This window comes from Lontra canadensis, unplaced genomic scaffold, assembly GCF_010015895.1.
Source record: "Lontra canadensis isolate GAN:19392208 unplaced genomic scaffold, GSC_riverotter_1.0 scaffold215, whole genome shotgun sequence".
NCBI classification, from domain to species: Eukaryota; Metazoa; Chordata; class Mammalia; order Carnivora; family Mustelidae; genus Lontra; species Lontra canadensis.
In genome coordinates this window covers 326,393-339,544 of record NW_022631209.1, presented here as the reverse complement: position 1 = coordinate 339,544, position 13,152 = coordinate 326,393, and the positions used below count along the sequence as shown (strand labels likewise).

Below are 13,152 nucleotides of genomic sequence, written 5' to 3'. Positions count from 1 at the left end.
AGCATGTGTACTTCCCTACTTCCCTACACTACTGCCTTCAGTGAGTCCTGGTTGTGTTAAGAGTTCCAGAAGCTGAACCACAGTGTGTACGTGCCTCGTGGAAAAACAGAGCCCACTTCGGGAGCCTCTGAGTAAAAGGGTTCATTCGAAACAACTATAGTAAAAACCTTGTGCGAGGTAAGTTCATGTAGTGTATCTTCCCCTACGATTATTTCTTTTTCACAAAACAGAAGAGTTTATCTACAACAGAAGAGACAAAGCGTCTGATGAACTTTACATCTCACACGGAGGGTTAGTCAAAGGCTAAGGCAGGACAGAGGAGAATGATTTCGTCCTATTCACACCTCCACGGGGCCTCTGAAAATTGTTCTGCCTCCTGAGAGTCTCTGCCAATTTAGATGACAGATTTCAAATTAGTGACGGAGAAAAGGTTTAGCCTTTTAGTTCTGGAACTTCCTGTATTCAGAATAGCTCTTCTCGTGTTCTTTGTATACTTAGTTTTTTCCCCCTTCCTCATTTATCATGTAGTAATTTGGTATTCTATATAGCATGGGACTTTGAAATACAGTTATGAATTTATTCTCACTTCTGACCTTCTAAATAAGCAACTTTCAACTACAATATCATCAAGAAAATAGGCTTAGTTTTCCTTACTGTCCATAGTGTAAAACCACGAATAGCTGAAACTGTAATTAATCCGGCCTTCAAGGCTCTCTCGATGTAATTTTAACCTGGTCAGTTTTCCCATCTTATCCTCTGCCAATTTTTGTCACTTCACTAATGCCCACTGTGCTAATTCAAACAAATCCAAAACCTTCTAAGCTTTTGACATGCCACACAGTATGCTGAGAAAGACTTTTCCTGTCTTTTCCAGAAACAGCACCTACCGTTAGATTCTAGTTTCAACCTTCTTCCCTGATTCTCTTACGGGCCCTCCTGGAGATAATCTTTCTCTTCTCTGATCTCTTGCACTGTGTATATACCCTTGGATCTTGGTATTTATTACCTTCCACTGCTTATTAACTTTCCATGTCTATGACTCTGGCCATCTTAACTGGATGGTTAATTCTTGAGGTTCAAGACAGTTTTAAAATATGGTGTCCTCTGCAATGCTTAGCGTACTCCCAGCATGGAGCCAGCATGGGTCTTGAACTCAGAAACATGAGATCAAGGCCTGAGCCAAGAACAAGAGTCAGACACTTAACCAACTGAGCCACCCAGGTGCCCCAGCAGAGTACCTAAAGAAAAGGTCACTGAAATGCCTTGGTAATTATATTAATATTATATTAATATTATTTATATTAATTTTTAAGCAAGTTAAACATCAACTCTTCTCCTAAAAAATGAAAAACATGGGATACCTGAGTGGCTCAGTCAGTTAAGCCACTGCCTTCGGCTCAGGTCATGATCCCAGGGTCCTGGGATCGAGGTCCGCATCGGGCTCCTTGCTTGGCGGGGAGCCTGCTTTTCCCTCTGCCTTTGCCTGCCACTCTGCCTGCTTGTGTGCTCTCGCTCTCTCTCTTTCTGACAAATAAATAAATAAAATCTTAAAAAAAAAAAAGAAAACACGTCATATTTTGATTTTAATTTGACCTTTGAAATTTCTTTGTATCAAGTACTTTTAGGTTCTCTGCGTTCACGTACAGGATGGAGAATTTACTGATAGCCAGTAAGAAATTCCAGTATTTTTTATTTCTTAGTTTTGGATATAAAATTGGGTCTGCTCTGTGAGAAGGGAAGTAAGTCAGTGATTGGATGATTACTGTACTTCTGAACCCTACAGTCTGAGCCTTTAAAGTCTGTCTTAAACGATCACTGAAGATTTGCAATTTATGAGAGTTACCATATTTGTGTAATTTGGCTCTCCATCATGAAGAAGTGGTAGGGTTTCCTTTACTTTAAGGTGCTCAAAATCAATACCTTTCTTATCTTTTTTTTTCCTTAATTATAAATCAAAATGAAATATTTACTTATTTATTTACTAGGTTTAAAAACTTATTTCTTAAAAAACAAGCTAGGTAATAATTACAGAATACCTGAATGCTTTCAAAACTTTCTTTTCTTTTTCTTTTTTAAAAAATACCTTTCTTTTCTTTGCCAGGTTTCCAAAGGTGGGGGGTTGAGGCAAGAACTACCACAGATTGCTGAAGATATAATAATTTGCAAAAATAATTAGAATTTTTATTTTATAATAAAATAAAATAAATAAAAATAAAATAAAATAAGTAAGTGAGGGTCTTGGTTATCACAAGTGAAAGAGTGCTTGACATAAGCCAAGATATTGTTTTGTTTTATTTTGGGGGGGCGGTTAGAAACTGTTTAGTTCTTAATCCTAATTTGTACGCTCTGAAAAAGGCCAGAAAATGTTATATATAGGGAATTTCTCAAATGCTAGATTTCACCTAAAAATTGTAATACTTTGGAAAATTGAAACTTCAAGTTTAATAGCTAATAGTAATCACACAATTGATAAATATCAGAAACAGGCATTTGAAATATTAAATATATAAAGTACTGAACCTCTACATCATCACAAATGTATTCCTTAATATAGAGCTACCCTATGACCCAGCAATTGCACTGCTGGGTATTTACCCTAAAGATACAAATGTAGTGATCTGAAGGGGCACGTGCACCCCAATGTTCATAGCAGCAATGTCCACAGTAGCCAAACAATGGAAAGAACCTAGATGTCCATCAACAGATGAATGGATAAAGAAGATGTGGTATAGATATATACAGTGGAATACTATGCAGCCATCAAATGAAATCTTGCCATTTGCGACAACGTGGATGGAACTAGAGGGTATTATGCTTAGTAAAATAAGTCAATTGGAGAAAGACAACTATCATATGATCTCCCTGATATGAGGAAGTGGAGAGGCAATGTGGGGGATTTGGGGGGTAGGAAAAGAATAAATGAAACAAGATGGGATCAGGAGGGAGACAAACCATAGGAGACTCTTAATCTCACAAAACAAACTGAGGGTTGCCAGGGACAGGGGGGTAGGGAGAGGGTGGGTGCTATGGTGAGTGCTGTGAAGTGTGTAAACCTGGCGAGTCACAGACCTGTAGCCCTGGGGCTAATAATACATTATATGTTAATTTAAAAAATAATAAATAAAAATATGTAATATATAGCTTAATTCATTTTCATTAATTTCAATATTAAAAAGGACTGCTTATACCTAATTGAGTCTTTTTGTCTTCTAAATACTGTTATTTACTGTTGTTTTTTTTTTTAAAGGTTTTATTTATTTATTTGAGAGCGAATGAGAGAGAGAGCATGAGAAGGGAGAAGGTCAGAAGGAAAAGCAGACTCTCCGCTGAGCAGGGAACCTGACACAGGACTCGATGCTGGGACTCCAGGATCATGACCTGAGCCGAAAGGCAGTTGCTTAACCAACTGAGCCACCCAGGCGCCCTCACTGTTGTTTTCTAAATACTGTTACTGAGATAAAGTCTCTTTTGATCCTTATCACAATTCCACCGGGCAGTCATGACAGATTTATTAAATAAGAGGAAAAATGAGGTTCAGTACAGGCCAGGGTTTCCCAATCTCAGCACGGGTAACATTTTAGGTTGGAAAATTATTTGCTGTGGGGGAATTTTCCGTGCTATAGGATGCTTAGCAGTATCTTTGGACTCCATGCACTGATACCAACAGCAACCTCCATCCTACCCACTGTCACAACCAAAATGTCTCCAGATATTAACAAACATTCTTCGAGGGGCAAAACCTCCCCCTTCTGGGAATCACTGGTACAGCCCAAGGATCATCCGGCATGAGCACTGAGATGAGAATGCAGACCTTCTAAGTGCTCAGTACAGAACTGATTAGGCCTTTCGATCGTCCTGCTCATGACACGAACCCTATGCAACCCCATCAGATCTCCCAGCGGACAAGAGAAACTCCCAGCCCGTTACCTGCTCTTTCAGTGCAAAATCATTTGCAAAAACAAAATGCCTCCATCCTAGAACAGCTGAGTGATTCTCTTTCCTATTTTGTTCCCTGTAATTCTTCTGATGAATTTCTCTATAAACTGTACTTGGAACCTTGAAAAGAAATCCACGTACCGCTTTATGAAGTTGGAGAAAAGTATCCGATGAGAGTAGCCCAGCCTCCGAATTCTTGCTGTTTCCAGAATTCCAGTGTAGCGCAGCTGTAGGAGAACTTTCTCTTTGTCATATTTTCTTGCCTGACGTTCGTTATTGGGTTTGATGCAACGGACAAAGTGAGGTTGGCCCACCACCATTTTGGATAACAAATCCATCAGGGAATACTGTAATATGCAAGAAAAATAAATCTCCCAGTGTAACATACATATGTAACACACATAAACTTAGAGGTTTGCAAGTCTTTTATTTATTTATTTATTTATTTAAAAATATTTTATTTATTTGTCAGAGAGAGAGAGAGAGACAGAGAGAGATCATAGGCAGGCAGAGTGGCAGGCAGAGGCAGAGGGAGAAGCAGGCTCCCCACTGAGCAAGGAGCTTGATGTGGGACTCGATCCCAGGACTTCTGGATCATGACCTCAGCTGAAGGCAGCCACCCAACTGACTGAGCCACCCAGATGTGGGAGGCCGCAATAAGGCTTGAGACGAGGACCAAACCAGGCCCTGACTTGTGCCCCCTTTAAAGTCCGAATAACCTAATAAAAGGTTTAGGACTGGAAAAGTTGAGTAGCACTGAGAAAGGGTCTGTCCTATGTGTTGTGCGCTCGCCTACGTGACTTCCCACACGCTTGCTAAACAAATGAGAACAATTCGGTTGGGGTCATAAGTTCATGGCTGGTCCTTGCTGCCCTAGTAGAGCTCATAAATTACTTTCAGGTTTGCTGTATCAATACAGAACACTTGTACTGGCATCAGCCATTTGGTGTCACGAGGTCTGCTTATAGTTAAGTGTGAAACTTATTATGGGAACTTGTGGTTGTTTAACTAGACACAGATGTTTTGCTTCTCCTATTGTAATATCACTATATATATGGCCTTAATGCTTTGAATAAACTTAGCACTGTTGGACATCTTCCTCAGTGCTCCTCCTGCCCCCATCTCTCTGCTTCTCGAGTTCTTTTCTTCATCCTCTTACCCTCACGTTCCTGGTCGATTTGTAGCGCCGGCCGCAACACCCAGATGTCCCAAGTCTTTCTTTTTATTATAAGAAAAAAAACCCCTGAAAACTGAATGTTACACCTGTTCACATTAATTCACAGTCAATGGAGAAAAATCCATATTAATGAAAATTTTATTTATAGCATATTTTTAAAAACACAGATCTACTCAAAAAAATGTAGAGGCATTAACTCAGAACTTAGCTATCAAAAGGTTGCCTGATCCAAATCGGCAAAGAAGAAGTCAAATTATCACTCTTTGCAGATGATATGATACTATATGTGGAAAACCCAAAAGACTCCACTCCAAAACTTCTAGAACTTGTACAGGAATTCAGTAAAGTGTCAGGATATAAAATCAATGCACAGAAATCCGTTGCATTTCTCTACACCAACAACAAGACAGAAGAAAGAGAAATTAAGGAGTCAATCCCATTTACAATTGCACCCAAAACTATAAGATACCTAGGAATAAACCTAACCAAAGAGGCTAAGAATCTATACTCAAAAAAGTATAAAGTATTCATGAAAGAAATTGAGGAAGACACAAATGGAAAAATGTTCCATGCTCTTGGATTGGAAGAATAAATATTGTGAAGATGTCTATGCTACCTAAAGCAATCTACACATTTAATGCAATTCCTATCAAAGTACCATCCATTTTTTTCAAAGAAATGGAACAAATAATCCTAAAATTTATATGGAACCAGAAAAGACCTCGAATAGCCAAAGGAATATTGAAAAAGAAAGCCAAAGTTGGTGGCATCACAATTCCAGACTTCAAGCTGTATTACAAAGCTGTCATCATCAAGACAGCATGGTACTGGCACAAAAACAGACACATAGATCAATGGAACAGAATAGAGAGCCCAGAAATAGACCCTCAACTCTATTGTCAACTAATCTTTGACAAAGTAGGAAAAAATGTCCAATGGAAAAAAGACAGCCTCTTCAATAAATGGTGTTGGTAAAATTGGACAGCCACGTGCAGAAAAATGAAATTGGACCGTTTCCTTACACCACACACGAAAATAGACTCAAAATGGATGAAGGACCTCAATGTGAGAAAGGAATCCATCAAAATCCTTGAGGAGAACACAGGCAGCAACCTCTTCGACCTCAGCCACAGCAACATCTTCCTAGGAACATCGCCAAAGGCAAGGGAAGCAAGGGCAAAAATGAACTATTGGGATTTTATCAAGATCAAAAGCTTCTGCACAGCAAAGGAAACAGTTCACAAAACCAAAAGACAACTGACAGAATGGGAGAAGATATTTGCAAATGTCATATCAGATAAAGGACTAGTGTCCAAAATCTATAAAGAACTTAGCAAACTCAACACCCAAAGAACAAAGAATCCAATCAAGAAATGGGCAGAAGACATGAACAGACATTTCTGCAAAGAAGACATCCAGATGGCCAACAGACACATGAAAAAGTGCTCCATATCACTCGGCATCAGGGAAATACAAATCAAAACCACAATGAGATATCACCTCACACCAGTCAGAATGGCTAAAATTAACAAGTCAGGAAATGACAGATGCTGGCGAGGATGCGGAGAAAGGGGAACCCTCCTACACTGTTGGTGGGAATGCAAGCTGGTGCAACCACTCTGGAAAACAGCATGGAGGTTCCTCAAAATGTTGAAAATAGACTACCCTATGACCCAGCAATTGCACTACTGGGTATTTACCCTAAAGATACAAACATAGTGATCTGAAGGGGCATGTGCACCCGAATGTTTATAGCAGCAATGTCTACAATAGCCAAACTATGGAAAGAACCTAGATGTCCATCAACAGATGAATGGATAAAGAAGATGTGGTATATATACACAATGGAATACTATGTAGCTATCAAAAGAAATTAAATCTTTCCATTTGCAATGACATGGATGGAACTAGAGGGTATCATGCTTAGCGAAATAAGTCAATCGGAGAAAGACAACTATCATATGATCTCCCTGATATGAGGAAGTGGAGATGCAACATGGGGGGTTAAGGGGGTAGGAGAAGAATAAATGAAACAAGATGGGATTGGGAGGGAGACAAACCATAAGAGACTCTTAATCTCACAAAACAAACTGAAGGTTGCTGGGGGGTGGGGGGTTGGGAGAAGGGGGTGAGGTTATGGACGTTGGGGAGGGTATGTGCTATGGTGAGTGCTGTGAAGTGTGTAAACCTGGCCATTCACAGACCTGTACCCCTGGGGATAAAAAAATATGTTTACAAAAAATAAAAATTTAAAAAAAAAGTTGCCTGTACATTCTTAAGGCAACTTTAATTAATAGATAATATTACTTTTCATATATTGGGGCACCTGGGTGGCTCAGTGGGTTAAGCCTCTGCCTTCAGCTCAGGTCATAATCCCAGGGTCCTGGGATTGAGCCCCGAGTCAGGCTCTCTGCTCAGCAGGGAGCCTGCTTCCCTCTCTCTCTCTCTCTCTCTGCCTGCCTCTCTGCCTACTGGTGATCTCTGTCTGTCAAATAAATAAAAAAAAAATCTTTAAAAAAATTACTCTTCATATAATTTGTTTGTAAGTAATTATATCCCTTCATGGAAGCTTGCTGATATATAATATTAAGGCATATGACTTAATTTCTTGCTTATACATTAATTTCCTTGTCTAATTCCTTCTTTATAGAAAGTATGACAGTAAACCCTTCAAGGCCTGTCAGAATCATCTCCTGGGCTAACAAAAGAAATGAGAATTGAAAGCAGTTTACTATATAGGATGTAAGAGTTACAAAAAGAAGCAAAGGCGTTTAGTATTCTAATGTGCTCTAGCTTGATAATTTTCTTATTTATTTTAGAATTTTCAAAGTCACATAGATAGGAAAAATGTGTGTTTACCAATGGCTTATTAAAGTGGTAACCGATGACAGGACAACTAAGTTCACCTAATAGGGGTGAACACAGTTCACCTAAAAGGGGAATCTTAGAAAATGATGTTGCAGAGCAGCACTGCTATTCACTGGCAAGAAAACGAATGTGTGAACAGAGACAGTTGGTGTTGGTTGGATCTGCTTTTAGTGTTGGAAACATAGAAGCCTATGGTTACAAAGCCAGAGGAAGCCAAATATGGAATTACACAAATGACAAAGCCTTGGATTTGCTCAGCTTCTTCTTGAGCACTGAAACTCGGATGTGATCCTCTCACAGCTGGGCTTGCCACTTGGGAGCCCCTTTTGAACAAAACATTATAGGGGCTCCTGGGTGACTCAGTGGGTTAAAGCTTCTGCCTTCGGCTCAGGTCATGATCCCAGGGTCCTGGGATGGAGCCCCGCATCGGGCTCTCTGCCCGCTGGAGAGCCTGTTCTCCTCCTCTCTCTCTACCTGCTTCTCTGCCTACTTGTGATCTATGTCTGTCAAAAAAAAAAAAAAAAAACTTAAAAAAAAATCATTATATACTATGTGGAATTATCTTCCATCACTTTTCACTTCAGCTTGAGGAGGAAAATGATTTTACGAACTAATGTTTTAAACACACGCACAGTCTTGGACGCCAGCAACAGTGGACTGATGATGGTCTTGGATAACTCACTTAAAAAAAGGGAGATAATCTGTCTGTAAGTACACTTGCTAATTTAGCTCTGCTGTGGTCTTGCTGGAAGGTACCAGCAGGAAATGTGAGATAGTAAGCATATAAAGGTACTATGCGCTACTCAAAGATGATTAAGCACACACTCTCTGCTATGAGCTTACGACTTGAAAAAGTATTTAATAAAACCACCCAGCTATTTTGAAAAGCATTTCATGATTCTGTTAGAAAACTGAATTTACTCACTGAACGCTTATAGTAAATTTAGCCTAATTTCCTCCCCTTCTGCCTTAAGTTATATTGCTAATAATTTCCAATTTTTAATTGGTATTTTCTTCATTTTCATTGGCTGGTTAATATGATGTTATTAACTTTTAAATTGTTTTTAAAGATTTTATTTATTTGAGAGTGAGCGAGTGAGTGACAGCATGAGAGGTGGAGAGAGGCGCGGAGGGAAAGGACCCCAAGATCATGACCTGATGGAGGCAGACATTTAACTGACTAAGCCACCCAGGTGCCCCAATAAGATTTCATCTGAAGAGATAAAGAAGAATGGACACTAATAATGAGGGCAGGGGTATCTAGAGTTCTTCAGAGAACAGAGGAAGTAAAATATTTCTTATCTTCCTTTTCTCCCCTATTGTCAGGAAGAAAGGTAAGATAAGGTCACTTTGACCTCATGCTAAGGACACAGTGGCTGACTTTCCTGGCATGTACTATGCTTCCCTGATATCCTTTCTTCTTGCCCCACACCTATACCAGTTCTTCTTTTGAGGTTTTCATCTTGTCTATGTGCAGGGAGATATGGAATGGACCTGGATGCTCAGCTTTGTCCGATCTGCCCACCCAAAGATCATTTAGGAGTGGGAAGAAGAAGTGGTAGGTATTTATCATAGCACTGAATTAAAAAACCTGTCAGGTTTTTTTTCTAGTGGAAAGTGTTTGGTTCTTTGGATGAATCTTAACCAAAGCAGAAACTCTGATTAACTTAGCATGCAATAATTTTATAGATAAAATATCAAAGCAAACCAATCCATGGGTTTTTGACAGTACTCCCTACTATGTTCTGTATCTAACAAATAGTAAACGGAATACAATGAGAATTATCTTTTGCTAATAGTACTGTGATACTTATTACTAGCTTTTGATTTGTAACTCTCATTTAAAATAAATAACAGGGGCATCTGGTGCCTCATTCAGTTGAGTGTCTGTTTTTGGCTCAGGTCATGATCCCAGAGTCCCGGGTTGGAGCCCCGTGTTGGGCTCCCTGCTCAGCAGGGTGTCTGCTTTTCCCTCTCCTCTTGCCCCTCCCCCTCCTGTCTCCTCTCTCACTTTCTCTTTCTCAAATAAATAAATAGAATCTTAAAGAAATTAAAATAAATAAATAACATTCCTGGGGTGACTGAATGGCTCAGTTAAGTCTCCGACTCTTGATTTTGGATCAGGTCATGATCTTATGGGTCATGAGATCAAGCTCTGCATTGGGCTCTGTGCTGGGCGTGGAACCTCCTTAGGGTTCTCTTTCTTCATCTCACTCTGCCCTTCCCTCTGTCTGAAATAAATAACATTCCTAAGCACAACACACCATCATTTAATAACTTACTCTAAAATATGATGCCACTGTTTGTGTCTTCATGTTGGTTGTCTCTATGGCATGACGTGTGGCTTCTCCACTTTGATCCTACAAAGACCAAGAAAGACAGTGATGCTTCAGTATCCACTGTACTCTATGATCTACAAGGAACCCACGGAATTTCCTTCGGGTTTTCATGGTCTATGCTTTCAAATACATAAAATAACAAAAGGTTAATATTTTTGCTTAGGGTAATTGTTTTGTCAACCCCACTGGAATTTTAATTGGTTGTGCAAGGAATGTGAACTTAACTAATATATTTTTAGTTGGTCTTAGTGTAACATTAAAATGAGCTATAAAGGAAGGGTTAGGAATGTATCATAACTGCATGATTCTTTTAGTGGCTAGCAGTAATATGAACATAACATAGCTGTTTAAGCAGAAAAAAAGATCAAAGGGAGAAAACCTAATAAGTAAAATGCTATTTACTTTTAGGAGCACACAAACACTGTTGTTGTCAAGGTTAGATTTTTAGACTCACTGTCATACAAAATGCATGTTCTTACCTTGGTCAAGTTGATTGATTTTTCTGAAGTCCTCATTTGATAATTTATTAAATTTCCAGTTTTAGAATGTGGCAGATTACCTATAGGAATGTGGATGAAATTAACATACATTTTAGAATTCTTAATCACTAAAAGACTTTCCCCATTTAGTTAAGTATTAAAATAAACATTGTTGATGTCATAATAGTTATCCTTGGTTAAGTATTTATGAGAAATTTAAGGATAAAATAATATTACAAAATAATTTTAAATAAATTTCAAATTCAGAAAAAAAACAGTTTGGAGCTTAGAAAAAATAGAGGTAAGTGTTGGAGTTCCTTTAATTGCTACAAGATATGATGATATCAACTAATTTGCTTTGTGTGTGTGTGCACGTGTATGTATGCATGTATGTGTTAAATGGATCTGAGATTTTCTTTAATGCAAAGGTACACTTTACGATGGGCCTTAAAAATCGCATGGATTATTAATTCATATGAAATGGTTATAAGAAAATCAAGAATGGTTGAAAGCAATGGATATGTTCAATCTAACATTCAGAAATATGTGCCTGTTACTAGGGCTACTTAAATGTGCACAACCCAAGGCCTTGAAAATATTCTGGTGTAGTGAAAAATTATGGTCCCAGAAGCCGGGAAGACATGGATTTGAATACTAGCTGTAGTACTTAAATTGTGTTGCCTGTGGATCATTTACTTAGTCCCTGAGTTGCATTTTGAAACCATATAATGGTGATAAAGTTGCCTGCCTCACAGAATTTTGATGACATATGACAGTATGTCAGGTGCATGGTGCATGCCTGGAAATGTTCATTCTTATTCTCTCTTGTCCCACACCTCACCAAGCACAATAAACAACCAACCCACAATCCAAGAGTTCATCATTCCACCAGTAATGTTCAAATATATCTCCAGAATTCAGTATCACTTCAGAAAGATTATTTCTTTTCATTCTCATTCTTTTAGGTGAGAAGTAGAGATGACGTGTTTTTTGTTTGTGTATTTTTTAGAGTAGAGAGTGTTGTGTGCATGCCAGGGATGGGGTGGGGACAGACGGAGAGGGAGAGAGAATTTTAAGTAGGCTCCATGCCCAGTGCAGAGCCTGATGCAGGGATCAATCTCGAGACCCTGTGATCATAACCTGAGTCAAGATCATGAACTGAGCTGAAATCAAGAGTCAAGTGCTTAACCAGCTGAGCTACCCAGGTGCCCCAAGGTGACATGTTTTTGACAAATCCTTCACATTCTTTGTGGTGGTGAAAGCTGCCTCTGAAGTGATGATGCAGGTGGGACCCTGCCTGGGATGCAGCTAGCAGTGCCTCTGCTGTGCTGTTGTCCCCCCTTCCTCGTTATCAGGAAAAGTGCTGTGATGCATGTGCACACTGGCTTTCATGCTGGGCTGCACACTGGACTGTTCACTCTTCAGCTGTGAGACTTACTGTAGGCAGCAGAGTGGACAGAGATAGTAACACATGGTATTCAGAGGGGCAGCTGTGGACTTTCACTTTTTTTTTTTTTTTTAGGGAAAGTTTTAGAAAAAATTACCAAAATCACTACAGACTAATACAAAGGACTAGTAGCACATTAATTAGAATAAACCCAGTACTTAATAGATGCCATTACTTAATATTAGCCAAATAAGAACTAAAAATTTAAGTTTCTCTGAAAACTGAAAGACTAGAGGAAATTTACTAAAGGATTAATAATTTCAATGTAACAAAATTTATACACTAGTCATCAAATTCTTTAACAACAAAATAAATGAAAGCCTTCTAAAAATTCATTAATGCATATCAACAGGAACTAAAATTAGCATAGATCTTAATTTCAGAAAATATATCCACTTTGCCTTTATAGCTGACTGATGAACAAACCTGTAATAAACCAAGGTAGTGATGAGAGCTACAAGGAACTGTAGTACATTTCCTCTTAATAATGGCTGAACTGTATTTCATATTTTAAGTCATACGTGCAACAGGTTATCTCAGAATCTTGGAGACAGTGTAATATAGGATTGAAAAACCCAAACTTTCAAGCCCACTTCTAAGACTTCCCACAACGGCAACACTGGGAAAGTTGCTGAACATTTCCAAGACTCAGTGTCTCATCTGTAACAGTAATTCCTCCTCAGAGTGTTGCTATTAGGAGTAAATAAAAGTAGTCAGCACAGTGCCTAACACATTGCAACTTCTAAACAAATTCATGAAAAAAATAAAAAAATAGGGGCGCCTGGGTGGCTCAGTAGGTTAAGCCTCTGCCTTCGGCTCCGGTCATGATCTCAGGGTCCTGGGATCGAGCCCCACATCGGGCTCTCTGCTCGGCAGTGAGCCTGCTTCTTCCTCTCTCTGCCTGCC

The 13,152-nt window shown here is 39.0% G+C and overlaps 1 protein-coding gene across 1 annotated transcript in view; it reads right to left on the bottom strand.

Annotated features, from left to right (window-relative positions):
• The window catches only part of MYO3A (myosin IIIA), a 231,609-nt gene that overhangs the window by 50,497 nt on the left and 167,960 nt on the right, over window positions 1–13,152 (bottom strand). The window contains exons 24-26 of the mRNA XM_032848954.1: window positions 10,800–10,879; window positions 10,264–10,341; window positions 4,078–4,283 (exon numbers count right to left, since the gene is read on the bottom strand). Coding sequence (XP_032704845.1) covers window positions 4,078–4,283; window positions 10,264–10,341; window positions 10,800–10,879 — 364 coding nt within the window. The remainder of the gene's footprint in view (window positions 1–4,077; window positions 4,284–10,263; window positions 10,342–10,799; window positions 10,880–13,152) is intronic.